The 16955-nt window shown below is 58.6% G+C and overlaps 3 protein-coding genes across 9 annotated transcripts; all 3 read right to left on the reverse strand.

Moving 5' to 3' along the window:
- Window positions 1-757: 757 nt before the first annotated feature.
- On the reverse strand, window positions 758-2784 carry LOC144090542 (stanniocalcin-like). The gene is made up of 4 exons (XM_077622100.1): window positions 1746-2784; window positions 1532-1674; window positions 1234-1445; window positions 758-1115 (listed from the first exon to the last, which is right to left on the reverse strand). The coding sequence occupies exons 1-4, from the start codon at window positions 1864-1866 to the stop codon at window positions 821-823; spliced, it is 771 nt and encodes a 256-aa protein (XP_077478226.1). The 5' UTR covers window positions 1867-2784; the 3' UTR covers window positions 758-820.
- Window positions 2644-10610, reverse strand: LOC144090546 (multidrug resistance-associated protein 1-like). The gene is made up of 31 exons (XM_077622109.1): window positions 10506-10610; window positions 9885-10070; window positions 9669-9803; window positions 9471-9608; window positions 9035-9157; window positions 8891-8952; window positions 8577-8705; window positions 8260-8481; window positions 8002-8179; window positions 7769-7930; window positions 7613-7705; window positions 7313-7516; window positions 7067-7213; window positions 6893-6980; window positions 6674-6756; window positions 6489-6602; window positions 6231-6407; window positions 5986-6153; window positions 5717-5906; window positions 5577-5649; window positions 5408-5513; window positions 5120-5327; window positions 4689-4999; window positions 4416-4615; window positions 4140-4266; window positions 3953-4054; window positions 3742-3888; window positions 3521-3679; window positions 3289-3455; window positions 2970-3164; window positions 2644-2898 (listed from the first exon to the last, which is right to left on the reverse strand). Exons 1-31 carry the CDS (start codon window positions 10545-10547, stop codon window positions 2790-2792), a joined length of 4545 nt encoding a protein of 1514 aa, XP_077478235.1. The 5' UTR covers window positions 10548-10610; the 3' UTR covers window positions 2644-2789.
- Window positions 10611-11028: 418 nt separating this feature from the next.
- Window positions 11029-16816, reverse strand: ythdc1 (YTH N6-methyladenosine RNA binding protein C1). 7 transcript variants are annotated; one of them, XM_077622088.1, is made up of 17 exons: window positions 16541-16816; window positions 16271-16380; window positions 15757-15867; window positions 15427-15692; window positions 14929-15313; window positions 14808-14855; window positions 14631-14725; window positions 14446-14554; window positions 14265-14382; window positions 14112-14196; window positions 13885-14039; window positions 12066-12142; window positions 11927-11963; window positions 11810-11849; window positions 11670-11732; window positions 11407-11595; window positions 11029-11329 (listed from the first exon to the last, which is right to left on the reverse strand). In XM_077622088.1, exons 2-17 carry the CDS (start codon window positions 16317-16319, stop codon window positions 11156-11158), a joined length of 2001 nt encoding a protein of 666 aa, XP_077478214.1. In that variant the 5' UTR covers window positions 16320-16380; window positions 16541-16816; the 3' UTR covers window positions 11029-11155. The 7 variants fall into 7 exon arrangements, 6 of the variants coding, with proteins under 6 accessions (XP_077478214.1, XP_077478216.1, XP_077478215.1 ...); XM_077622090.1 differs by having other exon boundaries at window positions 15766-15867; window positions 16541-16814; XM_077622089.1 differs by having other exon boundaries at window positions 11029-11326; window positions 16541-16809.
- Window positions 16817-16955: the final 139 nt, after the last annotated feature.

Below are 16955 nucleotides of genomic sequence, written 5' to 3' on the forward strand. Positions count from 1 at the left end.
TCATGGTCAAAAGTTTGCGCTTTGATGGCCCACCTTTGAAATAGGTCCAAAAAAGGCAGCTTTTTGTTTTGAACACACGTAGCTGACAAAATTGAATCAACGGGGGTTGGGCCGCTGTGGGTGGGGAGGGAGGGAGGGAGCTGATTTTCCTTCAAGGCAACCAAGCAGCGACCGACTGAGCTGACTGACAAACTTGAAGCAGCGGGGGTTGTGTTGAAATGAGATGCAGCTGACAGCAATCCACTGATTGCACTTGTAGGACACTAGTATTGTGGAAAGCTTTGCTCTTTAGAGATTGATACCAAACAACCCCCACACTCACTGTGGCCCTTATTTTAGTTTGCCCAGCCCTGTTAAATGAATGCCTAGTTAACACTTTGATGGCCCATGTATGAAATAGTTCAAAAAAAAAAAGTCTTGAACTGGCGCTGACAGTTTATACCAGGCAGAGGTGGTTTTGCAAAGCCTTTGGTCTGCAGTTGCAGCTTTTCCTATTCCAAGCCATCCAGCATAAACATAGGTGGTGACAAAGTTCAAATCAACGGGGGTTGGGCCAATGAGGCTGGGGGCAGCTTGGAATAGTTTGCCTACCCCCGATATACATCATTTAATAAACCCCCGAGGCTGAATTGGACATCTAGCGGCGTCAGTGGCAGCCAAAATGAGTGAAATTGCTCCGTTGTGTATTTGCGCGTACACGAGCCACACGGGACAGAACATTGGAATGCATCAACATTTTATTGGGCGGCGCTTCGTGACCGGCACGAAAAGGCATAAATTAAGGAGAAGGTTGAGAGAGACTGAGAGAGGGGGGCGGGGCTTAGACACGGGGGCCGGGCCCCGCCTCCCCGTCGGCCAGCGAGCGCTTGCGGGCGAACAGGTGGGTGGGGTCGCGCCCCCGAAAGCCCGGCTGCACGTTGAAGATGGGGACGTTCCTCCAGGCGGAGGGGTCGTCCAATGGGGCGGAAGCCCGATCCGCCTCGCACTCTCGCCCCTGGACCACGGACAGGAAGGTCTCCATGTCCGGACCCAGACGGCCCAGCAGGCCGGCGCGCACCGCCGCCACCGTCTGCTCGTCGCACGCCTGTAGCGTTTGCAGGAGGGTGCTGTAGTACCTGCGTGACGGTCAAGCACTAAGTGGGCATTTGCGTATCGGCGAAAGGGCGAGAACGTTCTTTCCACCGTCGCTGGGCTCCGGAAATACTTTCCCAGGCGCCGGCGCGCCGGCCTTACCTGTTGGGAAAGTGCGTGGGCACCTGCACCACGTCGGCGAAGGCCCGCGGGTTGTCGCGCGCCACCGAGCAGACGTCGTGCGCCACCAAGCACTCCTCCTGCACCTCGGCGATCATCCTCTGGAAGATGTTGCAGCGGCGGATGGTCTGGGGAACCTTGCTGCCGATGCCTTGGGCCACGCAGTGCAGGCTCTTTTTCACAAACGTCTTGCCCTGCAATTCGCCCGCCCGTTAATTCCACGGGAACAAAAACGTGGAGCGCCCCGACCGACGGCTCCGATGATCTCATTTTTGGCCACCTCGGTGTCGAAGGCGGCGGCCGCCTGCAGGAAGAGCTGGCAGATCTCGTGCAGGCCGTCCGTGTCGCAGGTGGAGTTCTCCAGGCAGGAGAAGAAGCCGCAGCCCACCGCCACGGCGCCGTTCAGGCACCTGGCCACGTCCGCTGTTGGGGCCAGGGGGAAAAAAATGAAGGACTCCCTTCACCCAGAAAGGTTCGGCCGTTCGCCAGCTTACCGGGGCTGTTGGAGGAGAAGCGAGCGCGTCTGGCCGCCGCCTCTTGGCCAGGCGGTTCCAGGCAGGACGCCGCCGTCAGGGCGAGAACCAGCAGCAATCCGGACCAGCCACAAGAGCCCATGTTCAAGCGGAGGGAGGTGAAGGTCCGTTGGCCGCGCGCCGTCTCTTTATAGGCCCGGGCGGTGACGCAGAATGTTCCGGGAGCCGCGTCCGCTTTGCATTCGGGTCACGTTCTGGCCATGGGGGGGGGGGCGTGGCCAGGGCTCCCCCCAGAGCGGAACCGCCAGGACCAAATTGCTCGCAAAAAAACAGCTTTTGGCATTTGTTTGGGTTTTTTTCTTCCTCACGCTCATTGTGCTTTTTCACTCTTTGCACCGTTTTGTAACATTTTCCACCTTTTGGTTTTCATGAGGGGGTTGCTTTGGTTTGGGTCACTTCCTGCTGAATATTGGGCTTTTGGGAGCACTTTGTGGGGTTCAAGTTTGGCGATTGGAAAGAAATTGGGCCGTTAACGGGGATGCTTTTGTCAAATTTCATCCATTTATTGGCCAATTTTTGCGTGCTTTCATTTCCTGGGTGTTTTCAAAAATGTAGGATAGCAACTTTGTCTAGTGACAGTGAACGTGGCTTTTGGGGGGGTGAAAAGGTGAGCGTAAACACGAGGAGTGACACGGAAAGCGTGCATTTTTGGAACGGAAACATCAAATTCTTCCTGCTTTTTGCAAGCCTTCTTTTGAGCTAAATGGCGTTTGTCAAAGAGCGCCTAAGCACCTCCCCTGAACACACGAACGCACGAACGCACGAACGCACGCACGGCCACGGCGGAAAAAACGCCGCGTCTTATCAGCTCGCCCAACAGGAAGCTTGCAAACACGCTAACGCACGTGCGGGCGCATAATTTGTGGCAGAGTGTTTATTCTGGGAACATTAAGGCAGATTTGGCGGCGCTCGGTCGATCGGTCAGACGGACGGACGGAAAAAGGTCAAAGGTATTGACCCCGAAGGGTCGTTTCCTACCCGAGGAGCGTCCGCCGTCGGGTCCGTTCAAAGCAGTCCGGCCTGTTGGCACATGAGGTAGAAGTGCCCTTGCCGTTGGACCAGCTGAGCGGGGGCGTCCATCTCCACCACGGTGCCGCCGTCCATCACCATGATCCTGTCCAAAGATGGCCGCTTTCATTGGATTCCGTGATAATACGGGGCGCCCATTCTGGCTCCCAGAGCAACCTGTCGCAGTCCATGACGGTGTGGAGCCGGTGAGCGATGGTGAGCACGGTGCACTGCTTGAAGTGCGTGCGGATGGTGGACTGGATCAGGCGGTCCGTCTCCACGTCCACGGCGGCCGTGGCCTCGTCCAGGAGGAGGATTTTGCTCTTCCTCAGCAGGGCCCTCGCCAGGCACAACAGCTGCCGTTGACCCACGCTGCGCACCAACACGGCCTCGTCACGAACGAACGAACGAACGCCTGGCAATGCCCAGTCTCCCACGCACCCATAGGAATACTCTGGACGCCAGCGTCGTTCATTGGCTCTTTGAGGTTCTCTACCTGAGGTTCTCGCCCCCTTCGGAGCATTGGTGGCCCAGTCCGTCGGGCAGCGCCGACACGAAGGCGCCCAGGTGAGCCAGTTCCAGGGCTCTCCACAGCTCCTGCTCGGAACATCGCTCAAAGGGGTCCAGGTTCATCCGGAGCGAGCCCGAGAACAGCACCGGATCCTGCTCGAGGGAAGGGGGGTCAAAGGTCGCGTCTCAGCCCACGGAGAGACTTGGGACCCACCCACCTGGGGAATGATGGCGATCCGGGAGCGGAGGTCCCGTAGGCCCAGCTGGGCGATGTCCACCCGGTCGATGTAGATCCGCCCGCTGGCCGCTTCCAGGATGCGGAAGATGGCCAGGGCCAAGGACGACTTGCCCGCCCCCGTCCTGCCCACGATGCCCACCTGCCGCCGCCGGCCGCCGAAGGGTTAGGATCGGCCGGCAATGGATTGCGCGGGCCGGTCACCTTCTCTTGGTCCCGGATGCTGACGGAGATGCCCTTCAAGGCCCAGTCCAGACCTTTGCGGTAGCGCAGGCCGTAGTCCTCGAACTGGACGCTTCCCGCCGAGGGCCAGCCGCTCGCCAGGTCGGCGTCGTCCGTCAGCCGGGGGGCCTGGAGGGCGGCCGGCGAGTGACGGGCGGATCGACGGACGGGCCACCCGAGCGACCGAGCCCACCTCTTTGGGGGTGTCGGCGTACTCCTTGACTCTCTCCACCGACACGATGTTGTTCTCCACGTCGGTCCACGATCGGACGATCCAGCTCAGGATCCCCGTCACCTGTGCGGCAAAAGGCAAATTCCAAAGGCGTCCGGGAGGAAGCCTTCCTGCAAGTGTTCGTCTAGTTTGGGGGGAGCGCTCGCACCTGGAGCGAGTGCGAAAGCACCAAGCCCACCACCCCCGGACTGAGCCGCTCCCGACTTTGCACCGAGAAGACGGCGGCCGCCAGGACCAGCAGATTCCCCAAGAACTCCAAGTTGACCGCCAACCACCTGCCAGACGGACACGCGTCCGCCGTCAGAAGAGGTCAACCAAAACGGGCGTCGTCGAGTCCGCTTCCGGGGTCCGAGGGTCCCGTTACTTGGAAGTAACGCCAATCGTCTACCGCGGCCCCCTGGGGCGAAGCGAGATGGAACGGCACCTGGTCGCCACGTAGCGGGGAAAATAGGCTTCCTGGTTCTGGTCGATGAGGCGGTGGGCCCGCCGCAGGAAACGCTCCTGTTCGCCAAAGGCCCGGATCACGCTGGCGCCCTGCACCGTCTCGTTGAAGTGAGTGTAGAGGGGCGAGCGACTGACCGCCTCCAGTCGCCGCAGCTGACAGGACGCCGCCACGTAGAAGCTCTAAGCGCCAAAGCGAGGCCAAAGGTCAGGGCGGCGTCCGGCCTGACGGCGGCGGGGGGGCGGGCGGACTCACCTGCACGCAGACGTAGAGGCAGGCCAGCGGGAGCAGCACCAGGCCGCTGAGGGGCGTGGCCACCAGGACCACCACGCAGACTTCCAGGAGCTTGAACAGGTAACCCAGCATCATCTTCAGGCCTTCGGGAACCATGCAGTCGATGGCGTCGATCTCCTTGGAGAAACGGTTCAGGAGGTTCCCGCTGGGCGTGGCCTCGAAAAAAGACACGGGCGAGCGCAGGACGTCCTGGAGCAGGTCGGCGTGAAGGCGGCGCGAGGCCACGATGCCGCCCAGGGCCACCGCCAGGCTGGTCCCGAACATGGCCAGACCTGAGTCGGAGACGTGGTTTACATCCAAATTCGGGTTGTGATGTCACGGCTGGAATGGCCAAATTAAAAAAAAAAAAAAAACTCCTTTGATAGCGCCTTTTGAGCGCAAATTTGAGCGACCTTGAGTCAGGCCCAGAGCTCCGAACACACTGAGCCTGAGCACGTGGTCCGGCCGGGTGCCGTTGACGGGCCGGTCGTCAGCCCACAGGCTCAGCCAATAGCTGTACGCTAAGGAGGCGGCCTGCTGGAAGGCGCACAGGAAGACGATGGTCATGATGAAGGTCAGCCCCACCGTTCCCAAGTAGTCGCCGTAGACCCGCAGCTTCACCTAAGCACACGCGATCGGTCGGTCGGTTCCCCGTCGGTTCTTTGCGCTTTGGCCTCGGCTCGGCTCGAGTCGGGACTCACTCTCCCCACGCGGGGCAGGTCGGCGCGGGTGAGCTTGCCCAGAGAATCCGAGGACAGGTCTTGGTGGAGTCCCGCCGCTTGAACGCTAGCGCCGCTCATGTCGCAGCTGGCAAACACAATAAATGCGCCTCGTGATGTCGTCAAAATCAAGCAAAAGATCAGCCGTTACCTGATGAGCCGCTCCTGGGAAAGATCGATGGAAAAATCGGTGAAACTCAGGCGGGACAAGGATTTCCTGCTGACTGGAAAGAAAGAAGAAAAAAAATCAATAAAATAGCACCACAGTGGCAAATCACGCTCTTTGTTTACCGCGTTTGTAGGATGAGCTTTCTCTGGGTGGTGGCGCCGCGCTAAAGTTGTGGATCAACTTGGCAAAATCTCCTTTGAGTTCCAACAGCTGGGCGTAAGAGCCCATCTCCGAGACGCGACCGTCCTCCATCACCAGCACCAAGTCGGCGCCGGACAGCAGGCTCAGGCTGTGCGTGACCAGCACCCGCGTCTGAAAGACGTCCAAAAACACGTCCTTTGGGGACAATAAAAAGGATACGGCGACATTAACCCGCCCCCTCCTTTGCCACCTTGCTTTTGAGGAGACCTTTGGGTCCGAGCACCCGGTCAAAGATGTGCCGGCCCACGTGCGCGTCCACGGCCGACAGCGGGTCGTCCAGCAGGTACACGTCGCTCTGGCGGTAGACGGCTCGCGCCAAGCCGATCCTCTGCTTCTGACCGCCGGAAAGGTTCAGGCCCTGCGAGCCCACCGTCGCTGATCAGCCGCGGCGAAGGGGGGACGGATCTCCGGGCCCGAGTCCGGGAAAGCGCCCACCTTCTCCCCGATCTCGGTGGCGTCTCCCGCCGGGAGGCTCTCCAGGTCGGGGCGCATGGCGCAGGCTTCCAGCACGCGGCCATACCAGCGTTCCTTCCTCTCCAGCCCGAACAAAACGTTCTCCTCCAGCGTGGCGTTCTGGATCCAGGCCTGCTGAGGGACGTAGGCCAGGGAACCCTGCGGGCGGGCGGGCGGACGGGCTCAAAGGGCGACCGGAGAAGGCCAAACGGCGATAACGTGGGACTTGGCGACGCTCACCCCAACCAGGACGGAGCCGCTCCTCTGGGTCATCTCTCCCAAAATGGCCGCCAGCAAGGAAGACTTCCCCGAGCCCACCTGGCCCACCACCGCCACCAGCGTGCCGCTCTTCACCTTTGTCAAACGGTCGACACGTATCTCACTTGACTTTTGATTCCGGCCACGCCACGCCACGCCCCGCCCACCTTCAAGTGGATGCCCCGCAAGCAGGCCGCCCCGTCGGGGGACCAGGCAAAGTGTCCGTCCCGAATCAGCACTCCGTCGCCGTCTGAGAAGGGGGGGAAAAAAGGAATTGGGCCCGCGGGTGGATTAAAAGCGCCGATGGCGGACGTGGGCTGGACATTGGCCCCCCCCGGCGGGCCCCCGATCGATTCTTTGAAGGAACCCCGAGCGCTCTTTCCTACCGGGGGAAGGGGCCCGATTCTCCACGGCGTCCGAGGCCAGCTCATCTTGGCACAGGAAGTTGGCCAAGCGTCTGAGGGACACCAAAGCCTGAGCGAGCCGGGTGGAATGGCCATTAGCCATTGATCTCGGGAGCCAGGGGATGCTCCGCCCACACGCTGGGCGCCGCCACTCGCCTGCAAGGTGGTGCTCATGGCAAAGGGCAGCTGGCTCAGAGGCGTTTTCAGGATGTTGATGAGAGCCACCGACACAAAGATCTTCTGCGCGTCCAGGACGTTGCGCTCGTCCGCCAGCACGTAAACGGCGAACACGGCCAGGGCGATCTGAAAGACGGGGGGTGGGGGCGGATTTTTGATATTTCCTTGACTTGCCCCTCCCCATTCGTAAGCAGCGGGGACGGCGGCGAGGAGGGCCGGTCTCACCAGGAAGGAGGAGGAGCTGAAGGAGGCCAGCGAGACGGAGTAGAGGACCTGAGACTTCTTCAGAGCGTCCAGCTCGCCGTCCCTCAGGACGCCCACGCGACGCAGGAAGGCTTCCTCCCAGGCGTAGAACTTGAGGATCTTCACCCCGCTCACGATCTCGCTCATCAGCTTGACGCGAGCGTCCATGAAGTCCATCTGCACTTCCTGCGGAAGGCGGGTCGGAGGGCGGGGCCTGGCGAGTCAGCCCGGGCGTCCCCCCGCGGCCGGCCCCTCGGCTTTCGACGCCCCAGGGCGACTCGCCTGCAGCTTGCTCCTCAGCTTGGCGATGAGCGCGTTGAGGGGGAAGATGAGGATCACGGCGAGCGTCCCGGCCAACGCCGACAAACCCAGCAGCTGTCGGACGGGAGATTGGTTAAAAAAAGGCCGGTGGCAACGGCGGTGGCACCTTTGGCTTACGTCGGAAAGAAAGTAGAAGCAGAGGGCCATCTCCACGGGCGCCGCCCACAGGCTGTTGACGTAGACCGCCAGGTCCATCAGCTTCTGGGCGTCCACGGAAATCAGATTGACGATTTCCCCCACCGTGCACTGGCGGCGGGCGCCGCTGCTCATCACCAGGCACTGGCGCAAACGGGGCGGGCGGTGGCGCTTTTTTTTCACGCAAAACGAACGGGGGCGGCGCCGGAGCTCACCTTGCGGTAGACCAGGCCCGCCACGGCGCTCTTGAGCCTCATGCCCAGCGTGAAGCAGCGGTACATGTACTGGTGGTTGAGAAGCGACTGCAGGCAAGACAGCAGGAAGAGCAGGCCGGCGAACAGGAAGCCCTTCCACGCCGCCTCGTCCGGGTTGCGCATGAAGGCCAGCAGCAGGCTGCCGGCGTCGAGGGCGGCCAGAGGACGGTCGGCGCCGAGTCCGCCCGGGCGCCAACCGTCCTTTGGTCCGGGACCAACCTGAGCACCTGCGGGACGGCGAACATGAAGGCGTCGTGCAGGAGCAGGAAGAAGATGCCGCGCAGGAAGTAGGGCCCGAAGCAGCGGGCCACGGCGCGCAGCAGGAGGTCCACGTAGAGACGCTGGTTTTCCCCGGACGGGCTCGACGGCGGCGCCGGCGGCATTGGGGGCCGCGACCTTTCCGCGGACTCGCTCAGCAGCGGCCGTTTCTCCCCCGAGCGCCTCTGGGAGAGCGTCCTGCGCACATTCCCACGGCGTTTCTCACGGCTGACGTTTCGGGTGAGCGCCGTGAGGACGCGCCTCGGTCGGTCCCCCACCGCTTTTGTGCCGACTTGGGCGCCCAGGCGGCTTCCAGTTCCCGCGCGATGCGCGGCGACGCGTCCTGCTCGCGCAGGGGCCACAGGTCGGACGCCAGCAGCGGGCGCCGAAAGCCTCGGATCACCAGCCTGGGCGCACAATTAAGTGTGGATTTCAAATGACATAAATAGATATAAATAAATAATGATTCACATAAATGCATGGTTGCAGATGAAAATCCAAATAAATGGCAATGACAAATAAAATGATGACAGTTACCACCCAAAAAAGAACAATACTCTTTCTATACACACTATAAATGCAGTTGACTTACCCGCTGAACCAAAAGAAGAAAAACTTGGAAAGGAAAGAGGCGTCCTCTTCGGGGCACGCGTTCTGAAAGTCAAGAGAAAATGGCATTTGACGGGAAAGGCCGCGTTGGGGCCGCGTTGGGGCCGCGTTGGGGCCGCGATGGGGCCACCTGGGCGCGTGGCCGACCGAGCGGTCGCCGGTCCGAGAAAGCGCTCAACGCCACTTGGGCCGCTTGAAGGGAGAAATTCATGAAAAAGGCCACCAAAGCGAAGGCGTCCGAAGAGAAGCCCTGAAACAATGGAGAGAAAAAAATGACGGGGGGGACAATGTCGTGTTGCTTCGTGAGCGCCAAGGCGAGCAAAAGAAAAAATGCAGGTTTTTCGCACGTGGCCCCTCGACAAGGCCCGGCGACCTTTGGGAGCCGGGTGCCAATTGAAAAGGCCAAACATCCACTCGCGACTTTTGCCGCCCCACCCAAAAGGACGCATTGGTCGCGCCGTGCCGTTTGCCTCCTCCCCAAATATTCCCTTCGCTCCTCACGCCAAACCAAGGGGGAAATCCCGATCCCCGGACCCGGGGAAAGACGGGCCGGTCGCTGTTACCTGTCGGTGGATGCGCCGCACGGCGGCCTTGAAGGGAAGAACGGTGCAGAGCAGCGACAGCGTCCAGAAGAGGAAGAGGAGCACGGACGAACGCACGCCTTTCCGTCTCTCCGCGTGAAGCACCGGCACGGTGGCCGCCTGCCAGAGGCCAAAGATGGGGCGGCGGCGGCGGCGCGCCCGAGCCGGCGGGTCACGTACCGTGGTGAGGGATCGGAGCAGCGGGCCGAGCAGGAAGACCAGGGCGGCGCCGTCGCCGCGGAGCTGGTCCTTCTTTCGGGCTAGCACGTAGAAAATCTCCAAGAGGCTCAACGACGACAGGCTCAGACTCACAAGCTGCGCCGCAAAACCGATTCCGTTAGTATTGAATGGCGGATGGCGAGCGAGCCGGGCGGGCGGGCATCGAACCCGACCGACCGTCTTGGCGCAGCAGAGCGAGGAGAGCGGCAGGGGCGGGGCCGCCGGGGTCCGCGGGTAAAGCAGGTAAAGGAGGTACGGGGGCCCGCAAGACCACAGGAAGACGCAGGGCAAGAGCGGGAGGACGGTGTGGCGGAAGCACGCCGTCACGTCCGGCTCCTCCGTGTACCACGTCACGTTCCAGTCCTGCGCAAAAACAAACAAAAGTCATTTGGAATATTCCGCCGTCACCATTCGACCTTGGTCAAAAGGAGGACGTCGTTCTCATGATAGGGGCTGTACAACCCGCAAACGGAGTTTCAAGGCCTAAATATTCCATCTTTCTTTCATAAATAACAAAACATATGTCAAATTGAATCAATCAGTGACTTACAAATACTCCCTTATTATTCAACAAGTAAAAAGACAAGCAAAATACACACAATTCATCCCTTTTTAACTCTATGTACTTATTGATGCATGTCAAATGTTATGACTATGACTGTGATTCAATTTGCATTCTGGACTATTTTCTCCAATGGAATTTCACCCCCAAACCACGGCAAAATAACCTGCGGCCAACAAGACTGACACGCAAGTTGGCCTTAGTGACTTAAAAAGAAGGAGCTGACAGTGACTCACCCACAAAGGATCCAAACCGCCGAGGCGACACAATTCTTCCATGGCCGCTTGCCCGTCCGTCCGTCCGCTCGTTCGGCTCGCGTCGCCACACGGATCTGTCGGACAGCCGGCTTTTTTTGGGGGGGGTTTAGCCCTTCACGAGGCTCGCGCACAAGTGACACATTTGGGAAGCGAGTGGCAACTACTATAGGTGACATGCACGCACACATGCACGGATGCACGGGCAAAGTCAATAAGCGTATATAGTATAAGGTTCCCATAAAGTGGTCCATTGACGTGCGTTTTCGGTACCAGCTGCATTCAATCAAAACACCGGAGTGGGACCACTCGTCTTGACAATATTCCAGATATACTATTCCGCACATTCCGTATATTTGCAAAGCGAGTAGTAGTATGTATTTGTTGTGAAGGCCCCAGCAGGCCCCCCCTTCATAAAAACACACCATTTGATGGTTACCTTATTTTTTGGGGGTGCCTCATTTTTACCGGTCAAAAAATAGGGAAAAAAATCAATGGCTCACAATTCTGAAAGCACAGAAGAATTTTATTTTGATTTTTTAAGAAACATTTGACAATATAAGGAAGGAGAGGACAAACGCAAGGTGAAATGTGTTGGGCGCCATGTCCGCCGCCGCCGCCGCCGCCACCGGTCATCTGCGGTAGCGCCCCCTCTCTTTGTCGCGCTCTCGATCCCTGGGCCGCTCGCGCTCCCGCCGGGGTCCCGTCCGCTCCCGTTCCCGCTGGCGCTCGCGCTCTCGCCGACTGCTCACCACCGCCTGCGTCCGCCGCAGGAAGTCGTCCACGCGCATGTCGTAGTCGTGCTGCTGAAGGCGGCGCACGCCCGTCAGTTAGTCGGACCTGGACCCGCGCCCGAAGGCCCCCCGCCCGCCGACGGACTCACCGGACTGGACGCGAAGGCGCGGTGCGACGACGGCGCCGCTCGCTGTTTGTCTCGGAAGCGGGGGGGCGGAGCCTCGTGCGGCGCCATGGGGTGATGGTGGTGGTAGGCCTGATGCGGGGGCGGCGCGTGGTTGTGGTGGTAGTAGGGTGGGTGGTGGGGGGCCGCTTGCTCCGCGCCGGGGTACGGCGCCTGCGCGAGGCCCGCCGTTTTGTCATCGCGTACGTCTATCCGGACGGGGCCGCCGGGTGGGCAGGCGTACGTACCAGAGTCTGCCAGGGCGGCGGCGGTCCCACGTTGTGGTGGTAGTCGTGCATGTAGTCGTAGGACTGGCGGGAAATGGGAGGGCGGGGTTTCATCCAGACCATCGGGATCATGGAGGAGAAAAGGGAGGCGACGCACTCACCCCGTTGAGGAACACGTCTCGTCTGACGTTGGAGAAGCGTCTAAAGGAAAAAAAGGAGGGGTGCCATTGATGGGGTGTCATGGGGGGAATTGGCGGGTGGGCAGGCGGTTGTCTCACCTGTCCAGTGGCGGGTTGCGCAGATCCTGGATGAAGCCTGAAAAGCAAAAGAAAATTGAGTTTGAAGCAAGACTCGCTCGCTCGCTTTGCCGCCAAAGGGGGGGGGGTTCGTCCCTCTGTCGGACCACCCTCTCACAACCTGATCGCTGGTTGAAGTCCGGCCCGTCGGCCCGAGGTCGCTTCCTGCCGTGGAGGTCGTACTCTTCCGGACGACGCCTACGTGGACGGACAAGTGGACACAAGTTGAGACGGGGGCGCCCGTCGCCGGAGAAGCGAAAGTCAAAAGGCAAAAAAATAAAACATAAAAAGGTCATACTCAGCCTTCTCAGGACCTTATTGGGACTCCACTGAGAGCTTGCGGGGGGTGTCAGAGTCAAGCCAACGCTTACACTTACACACTCGCTCCCTTAAATAAATCTGTTCACGCGTCATTACATTTACTTGAGATAATTTCCCATTAGTGTTACGGAAGGCTAAGGGCAGGCAAACTATGTCGCTTGGAAAGTGACATTTTCAAATACTCAATTCTTTGTATTTACTGATCGGGAAGCAATTCCCGATCAGACTGACTTTGGGCTCATGGGAACATTCGGGCATTGGTGGACATTTGCAGTTTAAAAAAGGTGAAAAACGAGAGACCCTCGGGAAGAACCATCAAATAAACAACTAAAAAGATGTGAAAATGAGGAACAAAAAAGAGATTGAATCCCCCTCCCCCTGAAACCGCAAATGAAAAACCTAGAAGAGGAAAAGCTGCACAAAAACACAGGCCACATTTTGTCAACAACATTGCGTCTCCATCCTTTGAAAATTGAGCTGTGAAATTAATGGCAGGTTGGCCTACAGTCCAGTCAAGTCCGTCAGTCAGTCAGTCAGTCCACTATTTGGCTTTCCAAGTCGCAACGTAGATTTAAGGGGGCACTCCCCTCTAAGCATTGTTACAGATGACCCAGTAGGTGATCCAAATGTGTCTCTTTAAGCATTAAGAGTAAAACGTAGACACTAAAGGAGAATTAAATGCAAAACATGCGTCGCCGTCACCCCAAATACAAAGTCAACAAACTATCAAAAACTAAAAATGGGTTCTGTATTGGACTAGGGGAAAAAAAAAACAGTCCCCAGCTCGTCCTTAAAGTCCAAAGTCAACCCCCCCGCGTTTGCACCTCCCCGTCACAATAAAAAGGCGCCCGTGGTCGGAGCAATAACGCAAACACTTAAAGAAATGAAAGGTTAGGTAGGGGTCAACATACCGCTTGTGATGGAAAAGTGGACTTTGGATTCTACAAAGTTTCTTTCCACATCTGCGTCCTTTTTTTTAATAAAAAAAGCAACCCTCTTACTCTGAAAGGGTGCTGGTGGAGGTGGCGCTGCGGTCCTGTCAGCCGCCACACAAAAGCCCCCCGGCCCTCGAGGCCACGTCACCCCCGGCTTGGCAGACTTTTCCTTTTTTTTTTTTGTCCATCAAACAAACACTTGAGTTCATTCGAGAGCGCACGGCAACTAAAGGGGTCCCGATTGGGGGCGTGGCTCGGGCTTTTTTTTTTTTTTAAGCGTCCCGATCGGGGGCGTGGCTCAGGCTTTTAAAAGTGTCCTCTGGCTCAGCCCCCTTTTAGCAGTTCCATCTTTTACCTGATTGGACAAGCGGAGCACGGCCCGCTTCCTTGCCCAACCCCGCGTGCCAGAGTCCAGGTGGAGACCACCGCAGTCCCTTTCCTTCCCCTTCCGACCTCCCCCTTCCGTGAGTCCAGCCGAGGATCTTATGGGCAAAAGTCCGTCCACCTAGGCTAGGCTAGCTCGGACGGGCTACCCGCAAAAGAGATGGAGTCATACAAACGGCAAAAGACTCCGGTAAAAACTCCAGAGCCGGCCGCTCGGCCGGCGACGTCCTCGTCGGCGGCGGGTGGCGCCGGCCGCGACGGGAAGCGGGAGGAGGAGGAGGAGCTTGAGGATTGGCTAACCTTCCCGGCTCGCGCAGCGGCGGGCGGCCGCGGGGCCGCGCTTCCGAAGGCGTCTCGCGCTTGTGGCGGACGCGCCGGGCCACCTGCTGGATGTCCACGCTCTCGTCCAGGGGGAACAGCACGCACAGCTGGGTGCCCACCTCCGGCTGGATTTCCTTCAAAGAGCCCACGCGTCAGTCCCGTTTTTTTGGGGCCGAATGGGGTCTCCGTCTCTCCGGCGCCCTTACTTGTCCGTCTCGTCCGATCTTGACGGGCTTGTGTTCGTTCCAAGGGTTGGCCAGGTGAGCCGTCTTGGTGAAGGGGAGCTCCCGCCTGCGGAGCGGGGAAAAAACAGACGTGAGGCGGGTGCGCCGTGGGCGTGGCCGGAGCCAGCTTCTCACCTGCACAGCCAGTCGATCTTAAAGACGCCACCCAGCATCTTGGCGTTCATGCCGGCCGGAAGAACCCAGTGGATGGGCGAGCCGCCGTGGAGCGATTCCGAAGCCAGGCGGGCGAAACCTAGCGGCGCGCCGGGGTTAGCATTTGGCTTCCCGCCAGGGCGAGGACGGGCGCCGGGCTCACCTTGGAATTTGCCGCTCTCCCGCACCGAGAAGACCAAGATGACGCTGCGGGCCGAGCGGAAAGCCGCGTTCAGCTTCTTCTCGTTGACGGGCAGCGTGGACCAGACGCCCTGCGAGAGAGACGAAGGCGTGAAGCGGGGAAAAAAAGGAGGAGGGACGAACCCGACGCCGCCGGCAGGCCCTTACTTTGGCTTTGGCCAGCGAGACGTTCTCGTGGTTGTTGCTCTTGATGACAAAGTAGCGCGACTCGCGCAGGATGTAGCGAAGATGGCCGCCGGGATCTGGGGGGAGGAGCACATGGAGCGGGCGAATGAGTGAGGTTGGCGAGCGTGGAGCTCCCGCTCCCCACGGAGGCCCACTTACTGACGGCTCGCACCGACGACGAAAGCTTCTCGCGCTTCCCCTGGGACCCTACGTAGGCAAACGGGAGGAGTTAGACCAAGGTCCGAGACCTTGCACCCCCCTAAGACCCCCGGCCACCCACCTGAGGCGTCAGACCCTGAGTGAGCCGACTCGCCGTCGTCGGAGAAGGTGACGGAGGACGCCGAGCGCGAGTCCCCCGCCTCGCTGCGGGTGTCGTAGTCGTTGCCCTCACCACGGCGCTCGTACTCTTCCTCATCTTCCTCCTCCTTCTCGCCTTCCTCCTCTTCACCTTCTTCCTCTTCCTCCTCGCCTTCCTCCTCTTCCTCCTCCTCGTCCCCCTCTTCTTCCACGCCTTCTTCCTCCTCCCCCGCTTCTACTTCCTGCTCGTCCTCGCCCCCCTCACCGGGGGAGGAGCTTCCCGAGCGCCGCTCCGGCGCGTACTCCGCCGCCACGTCTTCCTCCGCCGGGTCGCCGTCTCGCCGGTGGGAGGAGCCGCTCTGCCGCTTCTGAGCGGGAACAAGAGTCGGCAATGTTTTCATCCATTTTAATTCGCCTTCCTTTTATTTGGAAAATGGCGTCGAGGATTTCGCGTTGCGTCGGCGAGGGAAAATGTCAGTACCTGCTTGTCGCCGTCCCCGGGCGAGCGCCTGCGTCGGGGCCTATCGCTTCCGCGGGCGGCATCTCGCCGCCTCTTGCGCTCGGCGGAGTCGCCGCCGCGGTAGACGCCGACGCGATGGCGCCGGCGAGGACTGCTCGCCGACCTCTTGGAGGACGCCGAAGGGGGGGCGGCTCTCTTGTTGGCCGAAGACGAGCGAGAGGCGGCGCGGTCCGAGCGAGGCCGCTTCCGCTGGTGGCATTCCGAACGCTCGCCTTTCCGTTTGTTTCCTAGCGGACGAAAAGGAAAGGTGAGAAAGGACCGAGGCGGCGCGGCAAGGGACGGTCGCGCTACCTTGGCTACCTTTCTTGTCCGTGACGTGTCGCTCCGTTTGCGGGTTGTACAGCTCGTCGTCCTGGTCCGGAGCTTCCGTCAAGATGTCTTCAAGGACATTGAGCTCACCGTCTACAGCAGTCGACATGAGCAGAACACACAGTGAATTCATTGCCTAGCGATTCCTTGGACCCAAAATGGCACCGATGCAATATAGAACGCGATGTCATATGGTGGAGCAAGCAGCCTCGGTAAATGTTGGACATTTTTTTTTTCCCCTTCATTTGAGCTGATCTATTTTTAGACCGGGCGCTGAGAAATATTGCGTGACTTTGAGGCATTTTCAAGAATCTAGTTCTTTTTAGTATATCGTATTGATGATTACAACTATCAAAATAATTACACAATCGAGGTATTAGCTAACTTAAGTACATTAGCACAATGCTAATTATGATTACTTGTCGGTTCATTGTCATTAACACTATTACAGCTAGCAGAACACAAACCCAAGTTTACCAAGAGAAAGTTTACTTACTTTTGAACAAATGCTCAATCAACATAACAACGACAGGGTAAGAAGACATGTCTCGCGTCTAATTTTTGGTTGTGGTCAGTTTGTCCGTCCAACTGTTGTTTAATGCACACCTGCACGGACAAATGGCAAATTAAATAGATAGCGCCTCTCGACTGCACACGTGACCAAAAAGCGACAAATTAGAAGCAAATAACCCGATTAACGAGGTTAGCAAGCCGAAAGGTTCCCCCACACAAAGGCGAGCTAATCGAGCTCACGGCTAACGCTTACCTTTGTCTTCACGGCGGTCGGCCGCCATTCTGTTTTGAAGGCAAGGTGTCTTGCAACCGACGTGAACACCTCGCGCTCGTAGACTTGGTGGTAGTCGTGCGAAAATGAGAACGAGCCACAAACAAACAGCCGAAATTAACGACGAGGGGGACGGGATTCTAAGATGGCTGACTAGACCGGAATTCGTCGAGTTGGTTTTCCGGCATGGTCATCTTTTTTTGTTTTTTGTTTTCATTCTAGATTTTTTTCAAATGCTTGGCGTTAGACATAATTGGTAATAAAAGTCCTACTCCTCAAAATGGTGTCCAGGACAGTTCATTTTAAATAGCGTTAAACAATTGGGCGGTGACGTAATCAAGCTTTACAGTAAAAAATACATGTCGAATGTTTTGTTAATTATAATTTATTGGCTTCT

The sequence above is a fragment of the Stigmatopora argus genome, chromosome 16 (assembly GCF_051989625.1).
Source record: "Stigmatopora argus isolate UIUO_Sarg chromosome 16, RoL_Sarg_1.0, whole genome shotgun sequence".
Taxonomy (NCBI): domain Eukaryota; kingdom Metazoa; phylum Chordata; class Actinopteri; order Syngnathiformes; family Syngnathidae; genus Stigmatopora; species Stigmatopora argus.